At 37.6% G+C, this 22,667-nt stretch overlaps 2 protein-coding genes across 3 annotated transcripts in view; both read right to left on the reverse strand.

The window, feature by feature from the left end:
* The window catches only part of LOC128219984 (aladin-like), a 30,377-nt gene extending 7,850 nt beyond the window's left edge, over positions 1–22,527 (reverse strand). Inside the window, exons 1-10 of one of the 2 annotated variants that reach the window (XM_052929330.1) lie at positions 22,454–22,527; positions 19,114–19,233; positions 14,714–14,894; positions 12,547–12,638; positions 11,610–11,656; positions 9,203–9,361; positions 5,233–5,316; positions 4,393–4,638; positions 3,730–3,790; positions 208–395 (exon numbers count right to left, since the gene is read on the reverse strand). In XM_052929330.1, the coding sequence (XP_052785290.1) occupies positions 208–395; positions 3,730–3,790; positions 4,393–4,638; positions 5,233–5,316; positions 9,203–9,361; positions 11,610–11,656; positions 12,547–12,638; positions 14,714–14,894; positions 19,114–19,233 (1,178 nt within the window). In that variant the 5' untranslated portion in view covers positions 22,454–22,527. The remainder of the gene's footprint in view (positions 1–207; positions 396–3,729; positions 3,791–4,392; positions 4,639–5,232; positions 5,317–9,202; positions 9,362–11,609; positions 11,657–12,546; positions 12,639–14,713; positions 14,895–19,113; positions 19,234–22,453) is intronic. The other variant, XM_052928570.1, reaches the window with a different exon arrangement.
* Positions 1–22,667, reverse strand: part of LOC128224324 (tRNA N6-adenosine threonylcarbamoyltransferase, mitochondrial-like) — a 451,923-nt gene that overhangs the window by 249,051 nt on the left and 180,205 nt on the right. The gene's annotated exons all lie outside the window — the stretch shown is intronic.

The raw sequence follows: 22,667 nt of genomic DNA on the forward strand, positions 1-22,667 counted from the left end.
GTATCGATCAATTAACATTTTTGTTCACCTTGTATATTATGTATTTTGGCCAGTGGCCTGTTCCTACTTAATAATCTGCTGATTTGACTTGACTGAAATGAAGGTAAACTCTATTAGTAGGAAATTCTTTTTAAGATTTTAAAATGAATGTAAAATTCAAAATTCAAAACATCACCACAAAGCAAACTTTATTTTAGCAATACTAACTTTACTGAATTTCCATCCTCATTTTGCAACTCTGTTTCTGATAGGTCCACACAACCTACTGCAGTTTGGGATCCACCAATCACAGAGCTTGTGTCATCGGTGGTTTCAGCAAATGTTAGAGAGTATATGATTGGCTGGTTTTCAGTGGAGAACAACACAACACTTCCATCTGGTGACCAGCATGCAGCCTTGAAAAATACATTTCTTTAATTTAAGATGTTTTAAAGTAATGGGAGACGAAAAAAGAAGACGTGTAATTACCTGTGGTGGTTTTCAAAGGTTTAAATCAAAACATAAACATAAAGTATTACAAGAGCCGTCGTAAGACAGCCCGCTCGACTACGCCGCTTTGACTTAGAAGTGAATACAATAACGATGTAATATTACCAAGTTTGGTCTCTTTATGTCAAACCTAACTAAAATTATTCGATACATAAGGTGACTTTGATGCTGCCCTCCTACCAGCCCACCTGAGCAATGACGCAAGTCATTCAAATAACTTGATTTCCCATTATGAAAATGTGGTTAAGAATATACAAATATGTCTTTCAAAAGTAATTAAAAAAAAAGTTCAAGGGCCATAATTTGTATTTAGGGTTAAAATGAAGTTATGTTTCTTGTTGTAAGATGGTCGTAAATAATAATTTTGAATTTTATTAAGTGCATTGAATGTACGGTATAGAAGTTTTTTTATTAAAATCCCAACTTGCCCTTAACTTTTACTTGCCTAAAACTTTAACCTAAGTCAATCAGGGGCCATAACTTGTATTACGAATATGGAGTTATGTTACCTCACTGGGTGATGGTCCTGAACAATTGTGTGAAGTATTAAGTCAATTGAATGAAGGGTATAGAAGTAAAATAAAAATATCCCAACCTGCCCTAAAACTTTAACCTAAGTTCCATAGTTAATCAGGGGCCATAATTTGTATAAAAGATAATATGGAGTTATCTAACCTCATTATGTGATGGCTCTGAACAACTGTGTGAAGTATTAAGTCAATTGATTGAATGGTATTGGAGTTTTAAGTGAAAATCCCAACTTGCCCTAAAACTTTAACCTGCCCTAAAACTTAAACTCAAGTCAATCAGGGGCCATAACTTGTATTAAGGATAATATGGAGTTATGTAACCTCATTGTGTGATGGTCCTGAACAACTGTGTGAAGTATTAAGTCAATTGAACAAAGGGTATAGAAGTTATTAAAAAATATCCCAACCTGCCCTAAAACTTTAACCTAAGTTCCATAGTCAATCAGGGGCCATAATCTGTGTAAAGAATAATATGGAGTTATCTAACCTCATCATGTTATGGCCCTGAACAACTGTGTGAAGTATTAAGTCAATTGAATGTAGGGTATTGGACTTATAAGTGAAAATCCCAACTTGCCCTAAAACTTTAACCGGACGCCGACGCCGACACCAACACCGGGGCAAGTAGTATAGCCCACCTATTCTTCGAATAGTCGAGCTAAAAATTGAAAAAAGCACCACAAAAATATGCAAATGCTGAACTGATTTTTTATTAACCCAGGGGTATTTCTAAACATTTCTGAAAGATATAGGGTCTTGCTAGACATGTGCATTTTGCCACTGGTACAAAGTGTTGGACGTACTTGCCAATAACAAGTTTTGAATTATGGCCGAAGCTGGTGTTAGCATACCTTTTTTCAGATTTCAGGCCGCAATAGCTTGAATCTTCTTAAGTTTAACAGGCTTAAGTAGCTTATTTTTCACAAAAAGGTAGTGATTATAGTATGTTTTAAAAAAAGTAGAAGAAAATAGAAAACCTTTTAAGAAGGTGAGAGAAGGAGCACTGGAGAGCCTGCATATGTACTAGTAGTTTGATAATGTCTCTGGTAATGTGTGTACCAAGTGTGATTTTGGCACTGGTAAAATGTGTACGGTACCAAGATTGATATTGGCTTTGGGGGAGGGCCATTTTCTAACATTGTTATAACTTGTTGCCCAACCCAATTGTATAACTATAGTGTTTGTCGAAATGATTTATATGTTATGCGTAAATTATATACAATAAAATATGATTAAACTAAATATTGTCTTAGTTACATGCATAAATTTGATATTGTCTCTGGTAAAATGTGTACCAAGTTTAATATTGGCATTTGGAATATGTGTATCAAGTCTGATATTGGCATTTGTAGCATGTGTACCAAGTTTGATATTGGCATTTGTAACATGTGTACCAAGTTTGATATTGTCACGGGTAACATGTGTACCAAGTTTAATAGTGGCATCAGTAACATGTGTACCAAGTTTTATATTGGCATTTGTAACATGTGTACCAAGTTTGATATTGTCACTGGTAACATGTGTACCAAGTTTGATATTGGCATCAGTAACATGTGTACAGCGTTTGATATTGTCACGGGTAACATGTGTACCAAGTTTGATATTGACATTGTAACATGTGTACCAAGTTTGATATTGGCATCTGTAACATGTGTACCAAGTTTGATATTGGAACTGGTAACATGTGTACCAAGTTTGATATTGTCACTGGTAACATGTGTACCAAGTTTGATATTGGCATCAGTAATATGTGTACCAAGTTTGATATTGGCACGGGTAACATGTGTACCAAGTTTGATATTGGCATCAGTAACATGTGTACCAAGTTTGATATTGGCACTGGTAAAATGTGTACCAAGTTGGATATTGTCACGGGTAACATGTGTACCAAGTTTGATATTGGCACTGGTAACATGTGTACCAAGTTTGATAATGGCACAGGTAACATGTGTACCAAGTTTGATATTGTCACTGGTAACATGTGTACCAAGTTTGATATTGGCATCTGTAACATGTGTACCAAGTTTGATAATGGCACTGGTAACTTGTGTACCAAGTTTGATATTGTCACTGGTAACATGTGTACCAAGTTTGTTATTGTTACTGGTTACATGTGTACCAAGTTTGATATTGTCACTGGTAACATGTGTACCAAGTTTGATATTGTCACTGGTAACATGTGTACCAAGTTTGATATTGTCATCTGTAACATGTGTACCAAGTTTGATATTGGCATCTGTAACATGTGTACCAACTTTGATAATGACACTGGTTACATGTGTACCAAGTTTGATATTGTCACTGGTAACATGTGTACCAAGTTTGATATTGTCACTGGTAACATGTGTACCAAGTTTGATATTGTCACTGGTAACATGTGTACCAAGTTTGATATTGCCACTGGTAACATGTGTACCAAGTTTGATATTGTCACTGGTAACATGTGTACCAAGTTTGATATTGGCATCTGTAACATGTGTACAAAACGTTTTGGCACTTGTGCACACTCTTTTTTGTGAACATCCGGAGTGGTTAATGATTTTATGCCATGGTAAAATTTTCATTTGAATATCTTTACCATCATTCAGTTATAGACCAGGTTAAGGTCTTTTTTTCAGGGTTATGACCATAACAATAAGGCTTCTAAAATACCTCCTATTTTTCTCTCTCAAAAATTTTAAAAGAAAAGCTGAAAATGGTAAATGATTACCTTGCAGAATCCCGTTGATGTGTTCCATTTCTCACAGCCCCAATGTCTTGTTTCCCACACTCTAAACATAAATAAGTAATGGGTGAAGATGCTGGAAAAAGACTCAAGACTTTCAGAAGACTCAACCGACATATCAAGATTGCCCTGACTCATGTTTTGAATTAGGATATAAAATGTTATTGGACAATGTTCTTTTAACAATCATCATTGTTGTAATAATATTTGTTCTGTGAGCACTCATTTAAAGGTTTCAACCCTATATTTTTTGTAAAAATAGTCAAATTTTGTAATAAATAGGCACGATTTAACTGAAAAACACTCAGTGTGTATGGTGTTGAAACCATTGCATACCTAAACAAATTAGATGGCATGGAAACAATTGCATACCTAAACAGATTAGATTGTGTGAAAACCATTGCATACCTAAACAAATTAGATGGCGTGAAAGCCATTGCATACCTAAAAAGATCAGATGGCAAGAAAACCATTGCTTACCTAAAGAGATTAGATGGCATAAAAACCCTTACATACCTAAACAGATTATATGGTGTGAAAACCATTGCATACCTAAACAGATTAGAAAACAGATTAAATGGCGTGGAAACCATTACATACCTAAACAGAGTAGTAAACAAATTAGATGGCATGAAAACCATTGCATACCTAAACAGATTAGATGGCGTTGCAGCAAATACTTTACTCCCATCTGGTGACCATGACAACAATGACACTCCCCCACCCCCAAATCTCCACAGTGGCGTGCATGTTTCCATGGCTACAGACCAAGCCAGCATCGAGGTGTCGACTGGGGAGGCAGACAGGAGCGTGCGTCCATCAGGACTCCAACTGAGGCTGGTCACCGGAGTGTGACCACTTCGCTGCAAGACCTGGACGGAGCTCGAGGAAGGTCTAAAATGAAAACCATTTTACATACTTTACCAGAAGATTAGTGTTTAAGGCCAGATACTCATTCAAATTTCCCCTATACAAACTGCCTAGAAAAGAACAGAAGGCTTGAAATAACCTGAGAGAAAACATATCTTAAGATTCTCTTTCCCTGCCCACCTCTGTCATAAATCTGTGTCATTTTTTTAATTTAAAAATGGTCTGAGACTTGAAGCATGTTCTTAATCCAGCTAAAGAAAAAGGTTTTTTGAATGCTTGTGAGTTGGTTATGACAGTTAAATTGTTGGTTTGAAAGCCATGGATCTGAAAAAAACTTCATTACTCGTCACTATCCAATCAACATATTTTTTAACACAAATATCCGTATACATGTACATGTAACTGATATATCTTTTGTCCATAAAGCAGTTAGGTTGTAAATATTAAAGAAATGAAATATTAATAATGCGTAAATCGATAATTATCAAAGTTTAAAAAGGATTTCTCGAAAATAACCCAATAAACAGTAATATCGAGGGGTAAAAGCAAAAATGCTCTATCTTTTTCTTTATTTAATGTCATTTAGAACCTATTTGCATTCACCCTTCAATATCTTACCTTGTTGCTAAAGAAGTAGGTTCCACGTGCCAAATGAGGACACCAGACTGACATGCCACCGCCAGAATAGACGAGGAGTTGGGCCTGAAAGCAGACGCAGATAAGGTTTCCTTCAAATTTTGGGGGCAAAAGTTTCCCACATCCAGCTATTACTAGCAATAATCTCTTTTCAAAGCATTATAATAATAATAACAAGAGATGTTTGTCAAACATTATGCCCCCTGAGCGCCAAGTTGCCAGAAATATTTGGACAATTGAATGAAATATGCATGGACTGAAATGACAGCTGATTTGTCATTGGATGCATATGAGGCAGGTCATCTACTGGTCATACCTAATCTTCATGTCAAGTTTGATGACCATAGGTCCGGGAATTGTTGAGTTATCACTCGGACAAGCTTTGGTCTTCCAACAGACCGACCGACATGTGCAAAGCAATTATATAACCCCTCTGCTTCGAAGGGGGGCATAATTAAACTAGATGTTCACTGAAAACTGATACTTCAACTCATGCATTTAGTGACATATAAATTTCTACTGTCTACTATATAAGAAAATAAAATATGGACAATCAGAAAACCTTTTTTCAGCTTACAGTCACACTGACCTTGACCTTTGACCCACTGACCTCAAAATCAATAGGGTTCATCTGCTGGTCATGACCAATAAGCCTACCTAGTATGAGGTCCCTGGGTCAAAGCGTTCTCAAGTTATTGATCGGAAACCGTTTTTCATGTTAAGGTCACACTGACCTTGACCTTTGACCTCAAAATCAATAGGGTTCATCTGCTGGTCATGACCAATACACCTACCAAGTATGAGGTTCCTGGGTCAAAGCGTTCTCAAGTTATTGATCGGAAACCGTTTTTCATGTAAAGGTCACACTGACCTTGACCTTTGACCCACTGACCTCAAAATCAATAGGGTTCATCTGCTGGTCATGACAAATAAGCCTACCTAGTATGAGGTCCCTGGGTCAAAGCGTTCTCAAGTTATTGATCGGAAACCGTTTTTCATGTTAAGGTCACACTGACCTTGACCTTTGACCCACTGACCTCAAAATCAATAGGGTTCATCTGCTGGTCATGACCAATACACCTACCAAGTATGAGGTTCCTGGGTCAAAGCGTTCTCAAGTTATTGATCGGAAACCGTTTTTCATGTAAAGGTCACACTGACCTTGACCTTTGACCCACTGACCTCAAAATCAATAGGGTTCATCTGCTGGTGATGACCAATACACATACCAAGTATGAGGTCCCTCGGTCAAAGCGTTCTCAAGTTATTGATCGGAAACCATTTGGTATTCCGACCGACCGACCGACCGACAGACAGACAGACCGACCGACCGACCGACCGACATGTGCAAAACAATATACCCCACTTTTTTCAAAAGGGGGCATAATAATAATAATAATAATAATAACAACAAGAGATGTTTGTCAAACATTATGCCCCCCTGAGCGTCATGTTGTCAGGATTATATGGACAATTGAATGAAATATGCATGGACCGAAATGACAGCTGATTTGTCGCTAACATTGTATGCCGTTGAGGCAGTTTTAAGATTATGACCATTCAAAGTTTGAGGATAGAGTGTGTTATGACCATGACCTTTGACTCTATGACCTCAAAATCCATAGTAGTCATCAGCTGGTCACCAAAAATCTAAATGTTAAGTTTGAGGGCCATGGGTGCAGGCATTGACAAGTTATCACACAGACAAGCATTTTTCGTTCAAGGTCACTGTAACCTTGACCTTTGATCCAATGACCCCTTAAATCATAAGGGGTCATCTACAGGTCAGACACAACTCCAAGTCAAGTTTGAGGGCCATGGGTGCAGGCATTGTCCAATTATCACTTGAAACATTTTTGCATTCAAGGTCAAAGTGAACCTAACCTTTAACCCAATGACTCCTAAAATCAATAAGGGTCATCTCCTGGTCAGGCCCAACTTACATGTCAAGTTTGATGATCATAGATTCAGGCATTGTTGAGATATCACTGGGAGAAGATTTGTTAACTTTTTTGCATTAAAGGTTACTGTGACCTTGACCTTGGCCTGATGACCCCCAAAGTCAAGAGGGGTCATCTACTGGTCAGGCCCAACCTTCATGTCAAGTTTGATGACCATAGGTCCAGGAATTGTTGAGTTTGCTTTCAAGGTCACTGTGACCTTGACCTCTGACCCCTTAAATCAATAGGGGTCATCTACTGGTCAGGCCCAAATTCCAAGTCAAGTTTGAGGGCCATGGGCGCAGGCATTGTTGAGTTATCACTCGGGCAACCTTTTATCGTTCAAAGTTGCTGTTACCTTGACCTTTGGACCAATGACCCCTAAAATCAATAGGGGCCATCTACTGGTCAGGCCCAACCTCCAATTCAAGTTTAATGGCCGTGGGTGCAGGCATTGTCGAGTTATCACTCAGACAACCTTTTACCATTCAAGGTCACTGTGACCTTGACCTTTGACCTGATGACCCCCAAAAACAATAGGGGTCATCTAATGGTCATGCCCAACTTCCATATCAAGTTTGATGACATAGGTCTAGGCATTGTTGAGTTATCACTCAGACAAGCTTTAAAATTATTTTACCATTAAAGGTCACTGTGACCTACTGTCATCTACTGGTCTGGCCCAACCTTCATGTCAAGTTTGATGACCATACGTCCAGGAATGGTTGAGTTATCACTCGGACAAGCTTTGGTCTACCGACGGACGGACGGACCGACCGACCGACATGCCTGTGCAAAGCAATATACCCCTCTTCTTCGAAGGGGGGCATAATAATAATAATAATAATAATAATAATAATAATAATAATAATAATAATAATAATAATAATAAAATAATACTAATAACTTTATTTAACAAGGTAACACATTAAGACATAGGCATCATATTATAAATAAACATAACACGCGTCTTATTTACAATGCGGCCTTCTGAAAGAACACACACACACACTCACTCATTGTCAGCAGTATTTGTCCTTAAAGCTGCACTCTCACAGATTGAACGTTTTGACACCTTTTTTTGTTTTTATGTCTTGGAACGAGCCAATTTATGAAAAAATACATGTAAACCAGTCATATAAGACTGCTGACAAAATATTAGATTGCAGATTTTTATATTTAAGTTAAAAAATTGATGTTTTATGTATTTGACTTAAACCATTAGTAACAGTTTTAACCATAAAACATTAATTTTCGAACAGAAATATGATAATATACGATGTGATCTTTTGTCAGCAATCTTATATCACTAGTTTGCAGATATTTAAGCAAAAAATTGCTCATTCCAAGACAAAAATAAAAATAAAATGTAAAATTGGTAAATCTTGGAGCGTGCAGCTTTAAGTTGGAATATCTTTGATTCTTCAAATTAAATGTATGTTTGATTTTATTAAACAAAAAATCATTTGAAATCAGTTATGTTTATACTTTATAACCGGAATACAGGGGATTATATGAGCTCTGCTCAGCTTATGTTTAAAAACATAAATGGCATTAGATTTTTTCCAGTAAAAAGGGGCATAAATCAACAATTATTCGAGTCAGAGTTATTGGCCTACTACAGTGGATTGTCTTTGGGAACATCTGTACTAGGTTTACTGTGATTATCTTAAACCATTTGAAAGTTAATCAAATTGCAGGCTGTTGACAACCCTATAACAATTCATTAACTTCTCCGAAAAAAAAAAACATGTTTAAAAATAGTAAACATGGTATAAACAATAGTGCTGCCATCGAACGCCAAGAGTCTTTTGTCGTTTTCCAGTAGAAATAGGGGCAGAGCTCAACAATCATTAATGCAGGAGTTATGAGTCTTAAATTTCATTGAATATCACCCAATCATGTTTTGTAAGTTTAGGCCAAGGTTTAAGTTATTGCGAGGCTGATGCGACGACTAAGACAATTCATCTTTGAAAAAAAAAACAGACGCGCTAAAATTGGATGTCACATACTGCCACTTCAGATCTGCTATGTTCTTCTGCAGCTTGTGTTTAAGGGTTGGTACCAATTCTGTCGACCCGCAATGGACTCGAATGGAATCGTCCTGCAGGGCGTACGCAAACTTCACCACATGTGGATGCCAGTCAAACGCCTTGATTGGACTGGTGGACCTAAATACATGAGGAGCATTCTATTTCAGGGCAGAACAAAATGGCATTTAGTTTAATCATTACATATTTTACAAAGATTGTGAACAAAGTTATGATAACTTATACTAAGTCACTCTCATGAAACCGGAGTACCCTGAGAAAACCCACTTGTCCGGCTTGGTGACCACTAACCAAACTCACATGCGCCCAAGCTGGGAATTGAACCTGTGTTGCTCTGGTTAGATTCAGTCGTGCTTACCAAATGAAGTTGGTATTAAGTTTCTCATCGGCTTCTTCAAAAAATATTGGCATCTGATTGGTTTGTTTTTCATCTTGTTAAATAGTAATAAAAACAGCATGAGGTAATTACAAATTACAGTATCCATCTCAGTAGTATAGTCTTATTTAAGTAAATTTGTTATCAAACAAATGAGGCACCTTTTGATTCAAGTAATAATGACCCATTAACAAACATCAACTACAGTAAAACTGCGATCGCTCGAGGACACTTGGGCCCGAGCTAAAACCTCCAGTGATTCAATGTTTTGAACAACCCAAGTTTCCATTCTAGTCTTCTATAAAATGTCTTACGATGAAGTTTGAAGTTATCATACCAATAGTTTACTGCGGCACAGAATATGTATTGTATCGTGGAAATTGCTTTATATATGTTCAAATGTTGTCTTATACTAAATGTAAAAAAGTAATAATAAAAACCAATAAAACAAAACAAAAAGCACAGTTTTACAAAAAGCACATTTTCTAAACAAGCAACATTGAAATATATCAGTGCATGTTATGGCATTAATTAGATTTACGCTTCGCAAAATCAAGGATGGACATTTTGTGCATCTTTTTTGTTTCGCGGAACTGTTGAATTGTAATATGGCGTGACAGCTTACAGTGTCTGGGGTGGTCAGTGTTGGGGGTAAGTTCAAAGAACCTTCTGATAAACTATAGTGCATAAGATCTCCTCAAATGCCCTCATCAATTAAAAGGGGTCATGCAAAAACAGGGATACCGTATTTTCCCGACTATAAGGCGATCCGCTTATAAGACGACCCCCTAACTGCCCATGAAATCTGGTGTTTTTGTCTCGACTCGTTTATAAGACGGGGTCAATTTTTAAAGCAAATCCAGCACTTGAAATCCACCAAGTCTGTGATAATGTTCAAGCTAAACAGTCAATTATCAACTAAATTTGTTCATTTGCTTTAGGATTATTGATTTTTATTTTCCGATGGTATGGTATGTTTGAACCAGCCTAGATGCAATTTCTGGAGTTATGTGGGTTCATACGGTATTTGATTGACCTATTTTAATACAAACCATTGCAGTGCATCTTTGATCTTTACACAGCTCGTGCTGTGACGTCACAAAATGTACTGTTTGATCTGCAGCCGACAAACAGAACACATTCCATTGCATGTGTTAATGAGTTTAATTTTCGTTTGTTTGGATTGCAGTTGATGGGACTTAAATTTTGAGAAATAAATAACCATTGATGATTGCGGATAAATTAATGTCACGATTAATGAAATGAGTATTGAAATCTGCCAGTTACATGCATGTGCATGATATATGCAAAGCCTTATAGTAAGGAAAAAGTAAGTTTTATATACGACATAGAAAAAAAATATGCTTTTTTTAAATCATTTTTTGTCAAAATATATTTTAATTTTAAAGGTGTGATCGTGTCACTTTTATTCGGGTGTCATCAACAGACAATAAATAAGTCAGTTGAATACCTTATGTTGAATATTTCTGATTATGACTCTATTCTTTATGAAATTCTTATAGACTCGCCTATAAGACGGGCTCCCTACTTTAAGGTTAAAAATCGGGACCAAATTTCCCAGTCTTATAGTCGGGAAAATACGGTAATCTGTCTTTCACACTAAATCAAATTTCCTTTCATCTGTAATTGTAATTTGAACAAATGACGAAGATTTGAACATGTTTGTTTAATCAGGCAAATGTGTCAAATTATGACCTCGAGGGAATCATAAGGTTTTGCACATGATTTGTGTATATTGGATCCGGGGATGGTGCTTGACTCCTCGACTTATTTAGGTTTTGATCCAGCGTCAGTATATTTTATATGAAAATAGAAGGAATAATGATCAGGACTAAGCTTCGACCTTAAGTGACCGCCAGTTCTCAAACAACCGCCTGTTTGAACGACCGCAGTTTTATTTATTAGGACATAAATTCTGACCAAGATTCATGAAGATTGCCATTACACTGATTGTATTAAAGAAGGATTTACCAGTGCTGGATACTCGTGAACTTTGACACAATCTCATCGTTTGACAGCTGAAAAATATCATTGAAACAATATACATGTATGAAATTAAATGTATACACATGTAACTACAATATCATTGTATTGAGCCTTATTTAGCAAAACTTATTAAAAAAAGTTTGTTTTTACTGCTAAAAATAATCCATTTAAATGAGGATTATTATTTTTAAAACACTAACGGCATAAAAGGAACAAAAAAGTTCAATATTGATATACATGTATAAAGTAATTATTTAAAGCTGCACTTTCACAGATATACCATTTTTACAACTTTTTTTAATTTTTGTCTTGGAAATACCAAATTTTTACGATAAAAGATTGCTGACAAATGATCAGATCGCAGATTTGCATATTTCGATTTGAAAATTAATGTTTATGGCTTAAACCATTACTAACAGTTTAAAAAAAATGCATAAAATATTATCTTTTGAACTTAAATATAAAAACTGCGATCTTTTTTTTTGTTAGCAGTCTTATATAACTGGTTTCCATGGATTTTCGCGAAAGTTGGCTCGTTTCAGGACAAAAAAATAAAAAAGTAGTAAAAACATTCAATCTGTGAGAGTGCAGCTTTAAACATGTAATCAGTGAAGTATAACAAGAGTTCCATCATCTGTTACAATCACTCACATGTTCTTTTCAGTAGAAAAAGTGGCCACTTGACTATCATGAAAGCAAGAGTTATGGGTCTTGCTAAATATGTGAGTATTGTGGCTGGCAAGATGTGAAACAAAGAATCATATGAATATCTTGAAAGTTTAAAGTTTTAGCAAGCAACTGAAAATGGCATATGGAAAAGCTTTCACTTTACCGCCACTTTTTCATTGTAAACAAATATTTAAACTGTCAAGAGGCTATCAAGAGAGGTTACCAAATTAAGCAAAATTTAACATAAACTTACAGCTAAATGTGGGGAGAATGAGCCATGGAGAGAACTAGTCCATCTTGTCAACATGAGGAGCTGCTGTGATATTCCACACACCCAGTTGGGCACTGAAAATTGAGAAAAAATGAGATACAAGTATGAAGATAACTTGTCCATCTTATCAACATGAGGAGCTGTTGCAATACTGTACACACCAAGTTGGGCACGAAAACAGGGACAAGTGATTAATGGAGGGAACTGGTTCATCTGGTCACCATGAGGAATTGTTGCAATACTGTATAGTCCTAGATGCGCCCCGAAATAGGGAAACCCCATACCTAGGAGCAACCTTATACCTAGGAGCAACCAATACCTAAGAGCAACCTCATACCAAGGAGCAACCCCATACCTAGGAGCAACCCATACGTAGGTGCTACCTCATACCTAGGAGCAACCCCATACCTTGGAGCAACCAATACCGAGGAGCAACCTCATACATAGGAGCAACCCCATACCTAGGAGCAACCAATACCTAAGAGCAACCTCATACCTAGGAGCAACCAATAACTGGAGCAACCCCATACCTTGGAGCAACTAATACCGAGGAGCAACCTCATACCTAGGAGCAACCCCATACCTAAGAGCAACCCATATGTAGGAGCTACCTCATACCTATGAGCAACCCCATACCTAGGAGCAACCAATAACTGGAGCAACCCCATACCTAGGAGCAACCAATACCGAGGAGCAACCCCATACCTAGGAGCAACCAATAACTGGAGCAATCCCATACCTAGGAGCAACCAATACCTAGGAGCAACCTCATACCTAGGAGTAACCCAATAACTAGGAGCAACACCATAACCTAAAGCAATTTTATACCTGGGACTGATTTCACACGTAAGAACTTCTATCACAAAGCGATTTTATAACTAGGAGCCACTTCATGCACAAGAGCTATTTCATACCCAGGAGCTACTTCATACCTAGGAGCGACTCCATACTCAGGAGTGACTTTATACTCAGGAGCATCTCATGCCCAGGAGTGACTCAAAACCTAGGAGCATCTCTATACCTAGGAGCTACTCTATACCAAGGAGCAACTTCTTACCCAGGAGTGACTTCATACCCAGGAGCTACTCTATAACCAGGAGCAACATCTTACCCAGGAGTGACTTTATAACCAGGAGTGATTTTATACCCAGGAGTGACTTTATACCCAGGTGCAACATCTTACCCAGGAGCAACATCTTACCCAGGAGAGACTTTATACCCAGGTGCAACATCTTACCCAGGAGTGACTTTATAATCAGGAGCTACTTTATACCCATGAGTAACTAGGAGGAGTGATTTCATACAATTGAGCAACTCAATACCAAGGAGGGGCCTCTTACCCAGGGGTAATTTTAAACCCAAGAGCGATTTATACCTTATATCTTGGAGAGTATATAACCAGTGTACCACTGTTGAAAATCTCTCCTAGGTGTGAAGTTGCTCCTAGGGTTCTTGATGAGTCAGCCTTTTGATCTATTCAATCATGATGTTGCAAATTCTTTTTGGCTTTCAAGTGACAAATAACAAAAAAGTAGGGATAAAAGTAGGAGGATTTTTTGAAAAAGTCGGGTTAAATAGGGATAAATAGGGATATCAAGAGCAAAAAGAAGGGATAGTAGGGCTCTTTACTTACTATTTTGGATGCAAATAAATGATTTCTAAAGCTATTCATCAATTGCAAGTACATGTAGCTATCGTTGCTTAAAAAACAGTGCTTCAAGAGGGATTCAGCCACAGGATGAGGAGATGAATCTGGAATGAGTATCTCTGACTTGTCAACATCCACCACTCATTCTCATCAAACAACCTCTCTTGCAGCACTGGAGACCTACTACATCAAACTAATTATACAAAAATACTAGAAATGGCTTCTTATTAAAAAAAAAAGATTAGATTATATCAATCAATGCATTTACTAAATACTTTTCTATTATTTCTCTAACTATTTCTACAAATAAGTAGGGAAAGTAGGGCTTTTTCAAGAAAAAGTAGGGAAAAGTGGGAAAAGTAGGAGCCTTAAAAAAAGTAGGGTAAAGTAGGAAAAGAAGGGCCCGCTTGAAAGCCTGAAAACAGATAACATACCTTGCAACTTTAAAGCTATCTAGAGATATATCATTTTAAAAGAAACATATGCTAGGAAATACTTTACCATCTTGTGAACTATTGATAATTTCCTCCAAGGATCCAGATAGTCCTGTGTCCTGCCAAGCATGGTAAACTCGCTTTGACACTGTCTCATTGTGAGGCAGAAAGGCTGACTTCGCGTTCTCTCGCTGTGTGAGGCTACGTGTTGAATCTTTGCTTATTTGGACATCAGGGTATCCTTGTACCTATACAAAAAAATTGTATATATCAAAATTAGTTTTTACTTAAAGGGACTATACACCAGATTGGCACCAAAAAAAGTTTTTTCTGTAACGAATCTCAGGACAATTATTTAATAAAATGTTTAACTCTTTGATATCATAATTGAAAACAAAATACCAAAATGTTGAAAAAAAATCGACTCAGAGACCAGGTTTGAACCGGTGTCGCCAAAATTGCAGTCCTGTGTTGTATCCACTGTGCTAGGAAGGCTTACCCTAAACCATTGGAATATTTAAGCTATATACCTAACTTGATAATATCACATGATAACATTGACTAGCCAATCACGCATAAAAATGAATTCTACTAGGTATACATACCTAGTTAGTAGTAATCTTTTTTAACGGAAAAATACAAAAATACAATGTACTTCAGTTTAGTTAGTTTCAATGCATTGTTCACATCGATACCAAGTTTATGTCAGTTTTCAACAATTTTCTTCTCTTTTTTTTCACTTTTTTATCAAACGGTGTATTGCCCTTTTAATATTTGATGGATAAAAAGTGTGTTGACTTGCTGAAGGGTGCGCTTATATATAAGGAATGTGTTACTGTAGTAAGATGATTTTCATGCTATACTGGTTTTCAGTATATCAGTCACATCCCTAGTCTGTCTGTTATACTTGTAGATCTACACATGTAAAAAAATAATACAAAATTGAACTTACATGTTTAATGTAACCATAACCACCAAACAAAACATGGAGGTATAAACAATTGATTTATAGGGCAATTTTGGTGAGCCCTTTAGGTAAACGAAATGAACATTTTTATAGGATCAGGCCAGATAAAATCAGTATCAATAACAGGAGAAAGCAAAGCCACCAAGCCTCAGAATGACAATACAGTAATATATACGATAGTGGTGGTAAATCGGTTCCAGTTTGACTATCAATAACCGTTTCCAATTAAGTAACTAATGATTATCGATAGTACATGTACAATTGTTTTTTGACAATTAACTTTAATTGTAGTTATATTCTTGTACAATTACTCATAATCCTTTACTATGATTTTGTTGTGTGCATGTTTGAAGTTATTTAGTGTTGTTGTTGCTTTCGGCCATAATGTTAACTATGATAACTGAACATTACCGATGTTACCCTTATAACAAGAGGAAGGAAGGAAACCAACTTGTTGGTTGAATCGATAATCAATTACAGTCTTCGTCGTAACTGGGTTGCTCGAAGCCTGGGACAAGTAAATACTGTTTCGGACATGTCAAAATTCCCAGGTGGTTGCCCAAACGGGCAAGTGCATTTTTCAGCAGTTTAAATCCCTCAGTTTTCATAATTTCTTCAGCAACAATTCACAAATCCTGAATGAACTTTCTAAATAATGGCTTTCGTATATTTAAACATGACTTGGTGAAGTCACAGCATTCTGCGTGCTCAGCATTTGTAGTATTCAATTAGTAAGCGTCTAAGCGTCTGCCCGACACTCATTAATTAAATAAAAACAAGAGATGTTTGTCAAACATTATGCCCCCCTGAGCGCCATGTTGTCAGGATTATATGGACAATTTAATGAAATATGCATGGACCGAAATGACAGCTGATTTGTCACTGACATTGGATGCCGTTGAGGCAGTTTTAAGATTATGACCATTCAAAGTTTGAGGATAGAGTGTGTTATGACCATGACCTTTGACCTCAAAATCCATAGGAGTCATCAGCTGGTCACCAAAAATCTAAATGTCAAGTTTGAGGGCCATGGGTGCAGGCATTGACAAGTTATCACACAGACAAGCTTTTTTCATTCAAGGTCACTGTATCCTTGACCTTTGACCCAATAACGCCTAAAATCATAAGGGGTCATCTACTTGTCAGGCCCAACCTCCAAGTCAAGTTTGATGGCCATGGGTGCAGGCATTGTTGAGTTATCACTCAGACAACCTTTTATTGTTCAAAGTCACTGTGACCTTGACCTTTGGCCCAATGACCCCTAAAATCAATAGGGGCCATCTACTGGTCAGGCCCAACCTCCAAGTCAAGTTTGATGGCCATGGGTGCAGGCATTGTAGTTATTACTTGGACAACTTTTCACCATTCAAGGTCACTGTGACCTTGACCTTTGGCCAGATGACCCCCAAAAACAATAGGTTTCATCTACTGGTCAGGCCCAACCTCCAAGTCATGTTTGTGGGCCATAGGTGCAGGCATTGTCGAGTTATCACTCGGACAACCTTTTACCATTTAAGGTCACTGTGACCTTGACCTTTGGCCTGATGACTCCCAAAACAAAAGGGGTCATCTACTGGTCAGGCCCAACCTCCAAGTCAAGTTTGAGGGCCATAGGTGCAGGCATTGTTGAGTTATCACACAGACAACCTTTTTCCATTCAAGGTCACTGTAACCTTGAACTTTGGCCCAATGACCCCCAAAATCAATAGGGGTCTTTTAATTGTCAGGCCCAACCTCCAAGTCAAGTTTGAGGGCCATGGGTGCAGGCATTGTCGAGTTATCACTCGGACAAACTTTTACCATTCAAAGTACATGTGACCTTGACCTTTGACTCCAAAAAACAGGGATCAGCTACTAGTCAGGCCCAACCTCAAAGTAAAGTTTGAGGGCCATGGGTGCAGGCATTGTCGAGTTATCACATGGACAAATTTTTACCATTCAAGGTCATTTCGACCTTGACCTTTGGCCCGATGACCCCCAAATCCAATAGGGGTCATCTACTGGTCAGGCCCAACCTCCAAGTCAAGTTTGAGGGCTATGGGTGCAGGCATTGTCGAATTATCACTCGGACAACCTTTTACCATTCAAGGTTACTGTGACCTTGACCTTTGACCCGATGAGCCCAAAAAACAAAAGGGATCAGCTACTGGTCAGGCCCAACCTCCAAGTCAAGTTTGAGGGCCATGGGTGCAGGCATTGTCAAGTTATCACTCAGACAACTTTTTACCATTCAAGGTAACTGTGACCTTGACCTTTGGCCCGATGACCCCCAATTACAATAGGGGTCATCTACTGGTCAGGCCCAACCTCCAATTCAATCATGAGGGCCATGGGAGCAGGCATTGTTGAGTTATCACTCAGACAACCTTTTACCATTCAAGGTTACTGTGACCTTGACTTTTGACCCGATGAGCCCCAAAAACAATAGGGGTCAGCTACTGGTCAGGCCCAACCTCCAAGTCAAGTTTGAGGGCCATGGGTGCAGGCATTGACGAGTTATCACATGGACAACTTTATACCATTCAAGGTCACCGTGACCTTGACCTTTGGCCCGATGACCCCCAAATACAATAGGGGTCATCTACTGGTCAGGCCCAATCTCCAATTCAATTATGAGTGCCATGGGTGCAGGCAATGTCGAGTTATCACTCGGACAACCTTTTACGATTCAAGGTCACTGTGACCTTGACCCTTGACCTGATGAGTCCCAAAAACAATAGGGGTCAGCTACTGGTCAGGCCCAACCTTCAAGTCAAGTTTGAAGGCCATGGGTGCAGGCATTTTCGAGTTATCACTCGGACAACCTTTTACCATTCAAGGTCACTGTGACCTTGACCTTTGACCCGATGACCCCCAAAAACAATAGGGGTCATCTACTGGTCAGGCCCAACTTCCATATCAAGTTTGATTACCATAGGTCTAGGCATTGTTATGTTATCACTCGGACAAGCTTTGGTCTACCGACGGACCGACCGACCGACATGCCTGTGCAAAGCAATATACCCCTCTTCTTTGAAGGGGGGGGGGGGCATAAATATATAAGTGTCTGCCCGAAGGCTAACACTTGGATGGTTATTAATTGAATACTCCTTCCATTCGTGTTTTTAGTTTTGGTTACAAAATGATAAATTTAAAGTATTTTGAGGGTGCTCAGCCAAAAAAGTGGAAATAAGCAGAAGATAATACTAGTAAATCAGCTATAAAGAAGCAGTATGAAGAAAAACAGGAACAATCTTTTAAAACAGCATAGAAACCAATTAAAATTACTTTGGGCAAGTAAATCTGTTTTGGGGCAAGCAGTTTTCTTCAATTACTTGCCTGAAAGGACAAGTGCTGTAATTCTTTTAATGCAAAGACTGCAATTATGACCAAATGCAATCGATTGTCGCCAATTTCAGGCCCAACCAACCAATTTTCAATTGTAATTGATCATTTGAACATCATCATGAATTATACTACTGATTTCAATCTTTTAAAAGCAGACATTGGTAAAAACAGACCCGAAGTTTTGCCTGGTTCTGCGGAAGTGATCTCAGGTTACCGATGCTTTCTTCAACAGTCACCATCCCTGGACCTGGAGGTGCCGGAAACGTCACAAAAGTGCTTGCACTACTCATCATCTGAAATTTGGGAACAATAAAAAGGGCCCGTATTAGAATGTATTATTTTTTAACTTTGAGGATAATAATACTGATGATAACCTAATCCCCACTTTTATAGACAGCTGGCATGTACATGTATGTAAGTGACCTAAGATAGCTAGTAATAACCAATAGCAGGGCTTTTTCTTTTTTTAACTATCAGACCCATTCCCAAAGCAAGATATATGATATTTTTCCCAAGGATTATTATATTGCTGTTTGCAGCCGTTTTAGGTTTTTTGAAAGAAAAAGGAAACCAATATTATTTCCTAATTCGCAGGAGACTGAAAAGCTTGTTCTTTTAACTGTAAAGTTTTCCAATTTCAGCATATATATTTACGATCCAAATTTCCAAAAATGACTAGGGTCTTTTTCCCCAAACTAAGCAGAAAAAGCCCTGAATAGGCGGGATATTGACAGACTCTGTGAGACCTTCACCATGGAGGTAGATCTTCACTGATTTTTAAATGCCTTGAACATTCCAGCCCAAAGAATTTTGACAAACTTCTCCAATATACATGTAGTACAGACCTATCAAATGTTAAAAAAGTTTCAGTCGACTGAGGGTCTGAGGGAAAATGTGTAGGTCCAACTTTTGGCAGGCTGAGCTCTGGAAAGTTTAAATATCGCCATTTTTTGAGTCCTGCAGTGGTCCATAAAAATCATAGCATGATATACAGTCAAATGACTTGTTAATGTATAGTCATTCTAAAATGCTGTTCAGACTTCTTTTGTTTAATGATGTTTAGCCATTAAAAAAGAAGCCTGGACGGCATTTTAGAATGACTAGTTAATGTATACATTGCAAATGTAGGTAGACTTTACATGATGATTGAGTGGTCGAAATTAATACAAGCCCGCAGGCCCTGAACTTGTAAATTATCTTCTGGGCTTTCTCAAATTCTAAATTTTATAGAGCAGGGTTTGTTAAAAAATTGATGCCAATAGTATTAGAATTCTGGCTTGTTCATACGAAAGTCTAATTTCGATGACTGATGTTTGACAAGTGTAATTTGATAATAATATTAATAAAATGCAATTTTGTTTTAAGAAAAATAAATTGTTCTCTCTTAGGCAGGTCTGGGACTAATAACAAATCCTACACCCAGGCAGTATAAAATAAATTGATGAATTAGTCCTAACAATACCAATTTTCATAATTGGTGGATAAATGCATGCTTAAGGTAAATATAATATATCACATTATAAAAAGTTTTACTTTCTGAACAAAAACTTACTTTTTGAACATCTTTTAAAGCTGCACTCTCATAGATACTTTTTTAACAACTTATTTCATTTTTTGTCTGAGATATATCAACTATTGAGTACGTAAATATCAGCAAACCAACGATAAAAGATTGCCAACAAAAGATCAGATCGCTGATTTTCATATTTATGTTTGAAAATTAATGTTTTATGGTTTATTAACGGTTAAATAAATATGCATAAAACAGCAATTTTTGATCTTAAATATAAATATCTGTGATCTATCTTTTGCCAGCAGTCTTAAATAATTGGTTTTCATGGATTTTTGCCAAAACTTGCTCGCTCCAAGACAAAAGTAAGAAAGTTGTCGAATTATTCAATCCGTGAGAGGGAAGCTTTAAACATTTATTGAACAACTTGAACTCATAACATCCAGTGTCATTTTAAAAGAGTTGAACTCTCTTTAAAAAAATCTACTTGCATCAATGAGCATGCAATTCAGCTATATCTGAACATCAATCTTCATCAATCCATGGGTGGAAATGCAAAATAAGTGACTTTTTTGCACAAGTTTAAACTATTATGATGTCTACTGGCCAAAGAACTGTGATCTTCTCAATGTCTATAAATACGAGCAAGGTCAGTCTAAAGGCACGATCATTCATAGATTCACACTTGAATATAGCAAATATTTGTCAGGCTGTGTAGCACTTTGCAGACTAGTAAGATCATTGCAATTAACATTCATGTATGTTATTGACAGCGTATCTCAAGTTTATTTTAATGAACTAGGGCCAATTTCACGTATTAAAATATATTTCGATGAATGCATGGATCGCTAATTATCCACGATCATTAGCATACTATGTAGATTAAAAATATCGTTGTATATAGCACCCACGATTCTTACTGACAGCGTATTTAAAGCGAATCCCGACAAACTGCGGCCGATTTCTTGTTTAAAATACCTTTTAAATGCAGACGGCAGTGACAAATAAACGCTTGCATGTGGTAACGGAAATCTTCTTAGTCTTGATCATTCAGCCGCTCTGATCAGAGTCAAATCAACAGAACAGTGTCAGATGCAAGCGTCTAGATGATTGAGAGTACTTACTTTTACTATTTTCGTACCCAAAACAGTTCAAACTTTAAATATTACTTTTCCCGGCTTTTTCCTGATTTTAACCTATAATCGCAAAAATCAAGGCATTTTCACGACCGGGAACAGACTTTTCGATATTCCCGACTTTTTCCCGGTAGCGTGGGAACCTTGTAAAAATGTCAGTCAGAAGGACAAACCCCTGTCACAATTTGAGTCGGACAATGTCTAAATTTACCGTCAGGACAGACGTTTAAGAACTGAACACTAAACACTACAACTAGTACTAGGGCTAAGACTTGCACCAAACAGTACACCAAACATATTGTAGTTTGAATTGTCTATTTTTTTCTCAATGTTGTCACAAATTTCGACTCCCCCACACAACTCAAATCAGACCCTGCTGCAACTAATCAGATAACAGCAGGCTTCTATTATAATTTGAATAACAGTAGATCTAAAATTATTCAAATTATGCACCAGTCAATTGTAACCACGACCCCCCCCCCCCCCAGGTCCGGGGTATACCGGGGATAGCTGGGGAAATGGGCCTTGTTTTTAATTTCTAGGTGACTGTGGTGGTTTTGTCTTTGTGCCAAATTTAGCCGAGATTGGGCCTTATATAGAGTCTTAGGGATGCGGGGGCATTTGGCAGGGGTTTTACCATCAGTTCGTTCCCGCAGGACGAGGATTTTACCCGGGGTTGGCTGGACCGAAAGTCAATGTCCTTTCTGTTTCCCGGACCGGGGGGGGGGGGCGTGGTTACAATTGACTGGTGCATTATGAAAACCTTTTGTGTTAAAGAAGTTTCGAAAGAAAACAACAAAACCATCAGATATGTGGAAAAAAACCCTCTTAGGCTAGCAAGTTGAATTAAAACTAGCAGCAATAAACCTGTTTATTTCGCTCCCACGTAAAGAAATTAGTAAACTGCACAAATTTCACACACTTTTTCAAAAATAGTTGGAGCAGTACCTCCTTTAGAAGAACGTTTAATTTGGAGGCAGTCAACAGTTCTTTTTTTTTTCAACTTGTTACGTAATCAGTAGAGCTCGTACTCTTTGTTTTACGTACATTTTTTTAATGTTTTGTACTATCACGGGGCCTA

This window comes from Mya arenaria, chromosome 1 (assembly GCF_026914265.1).
Source record: "Mya arenaria isolate MELC-2E11 chromosome 1, ASM2691426v1".
Taxonomy (NCBI): Eukaryota; Metazoa; Mollusca; class Bivalvia; order Myida; family Myidae; genus Mya; species Mya arenaria.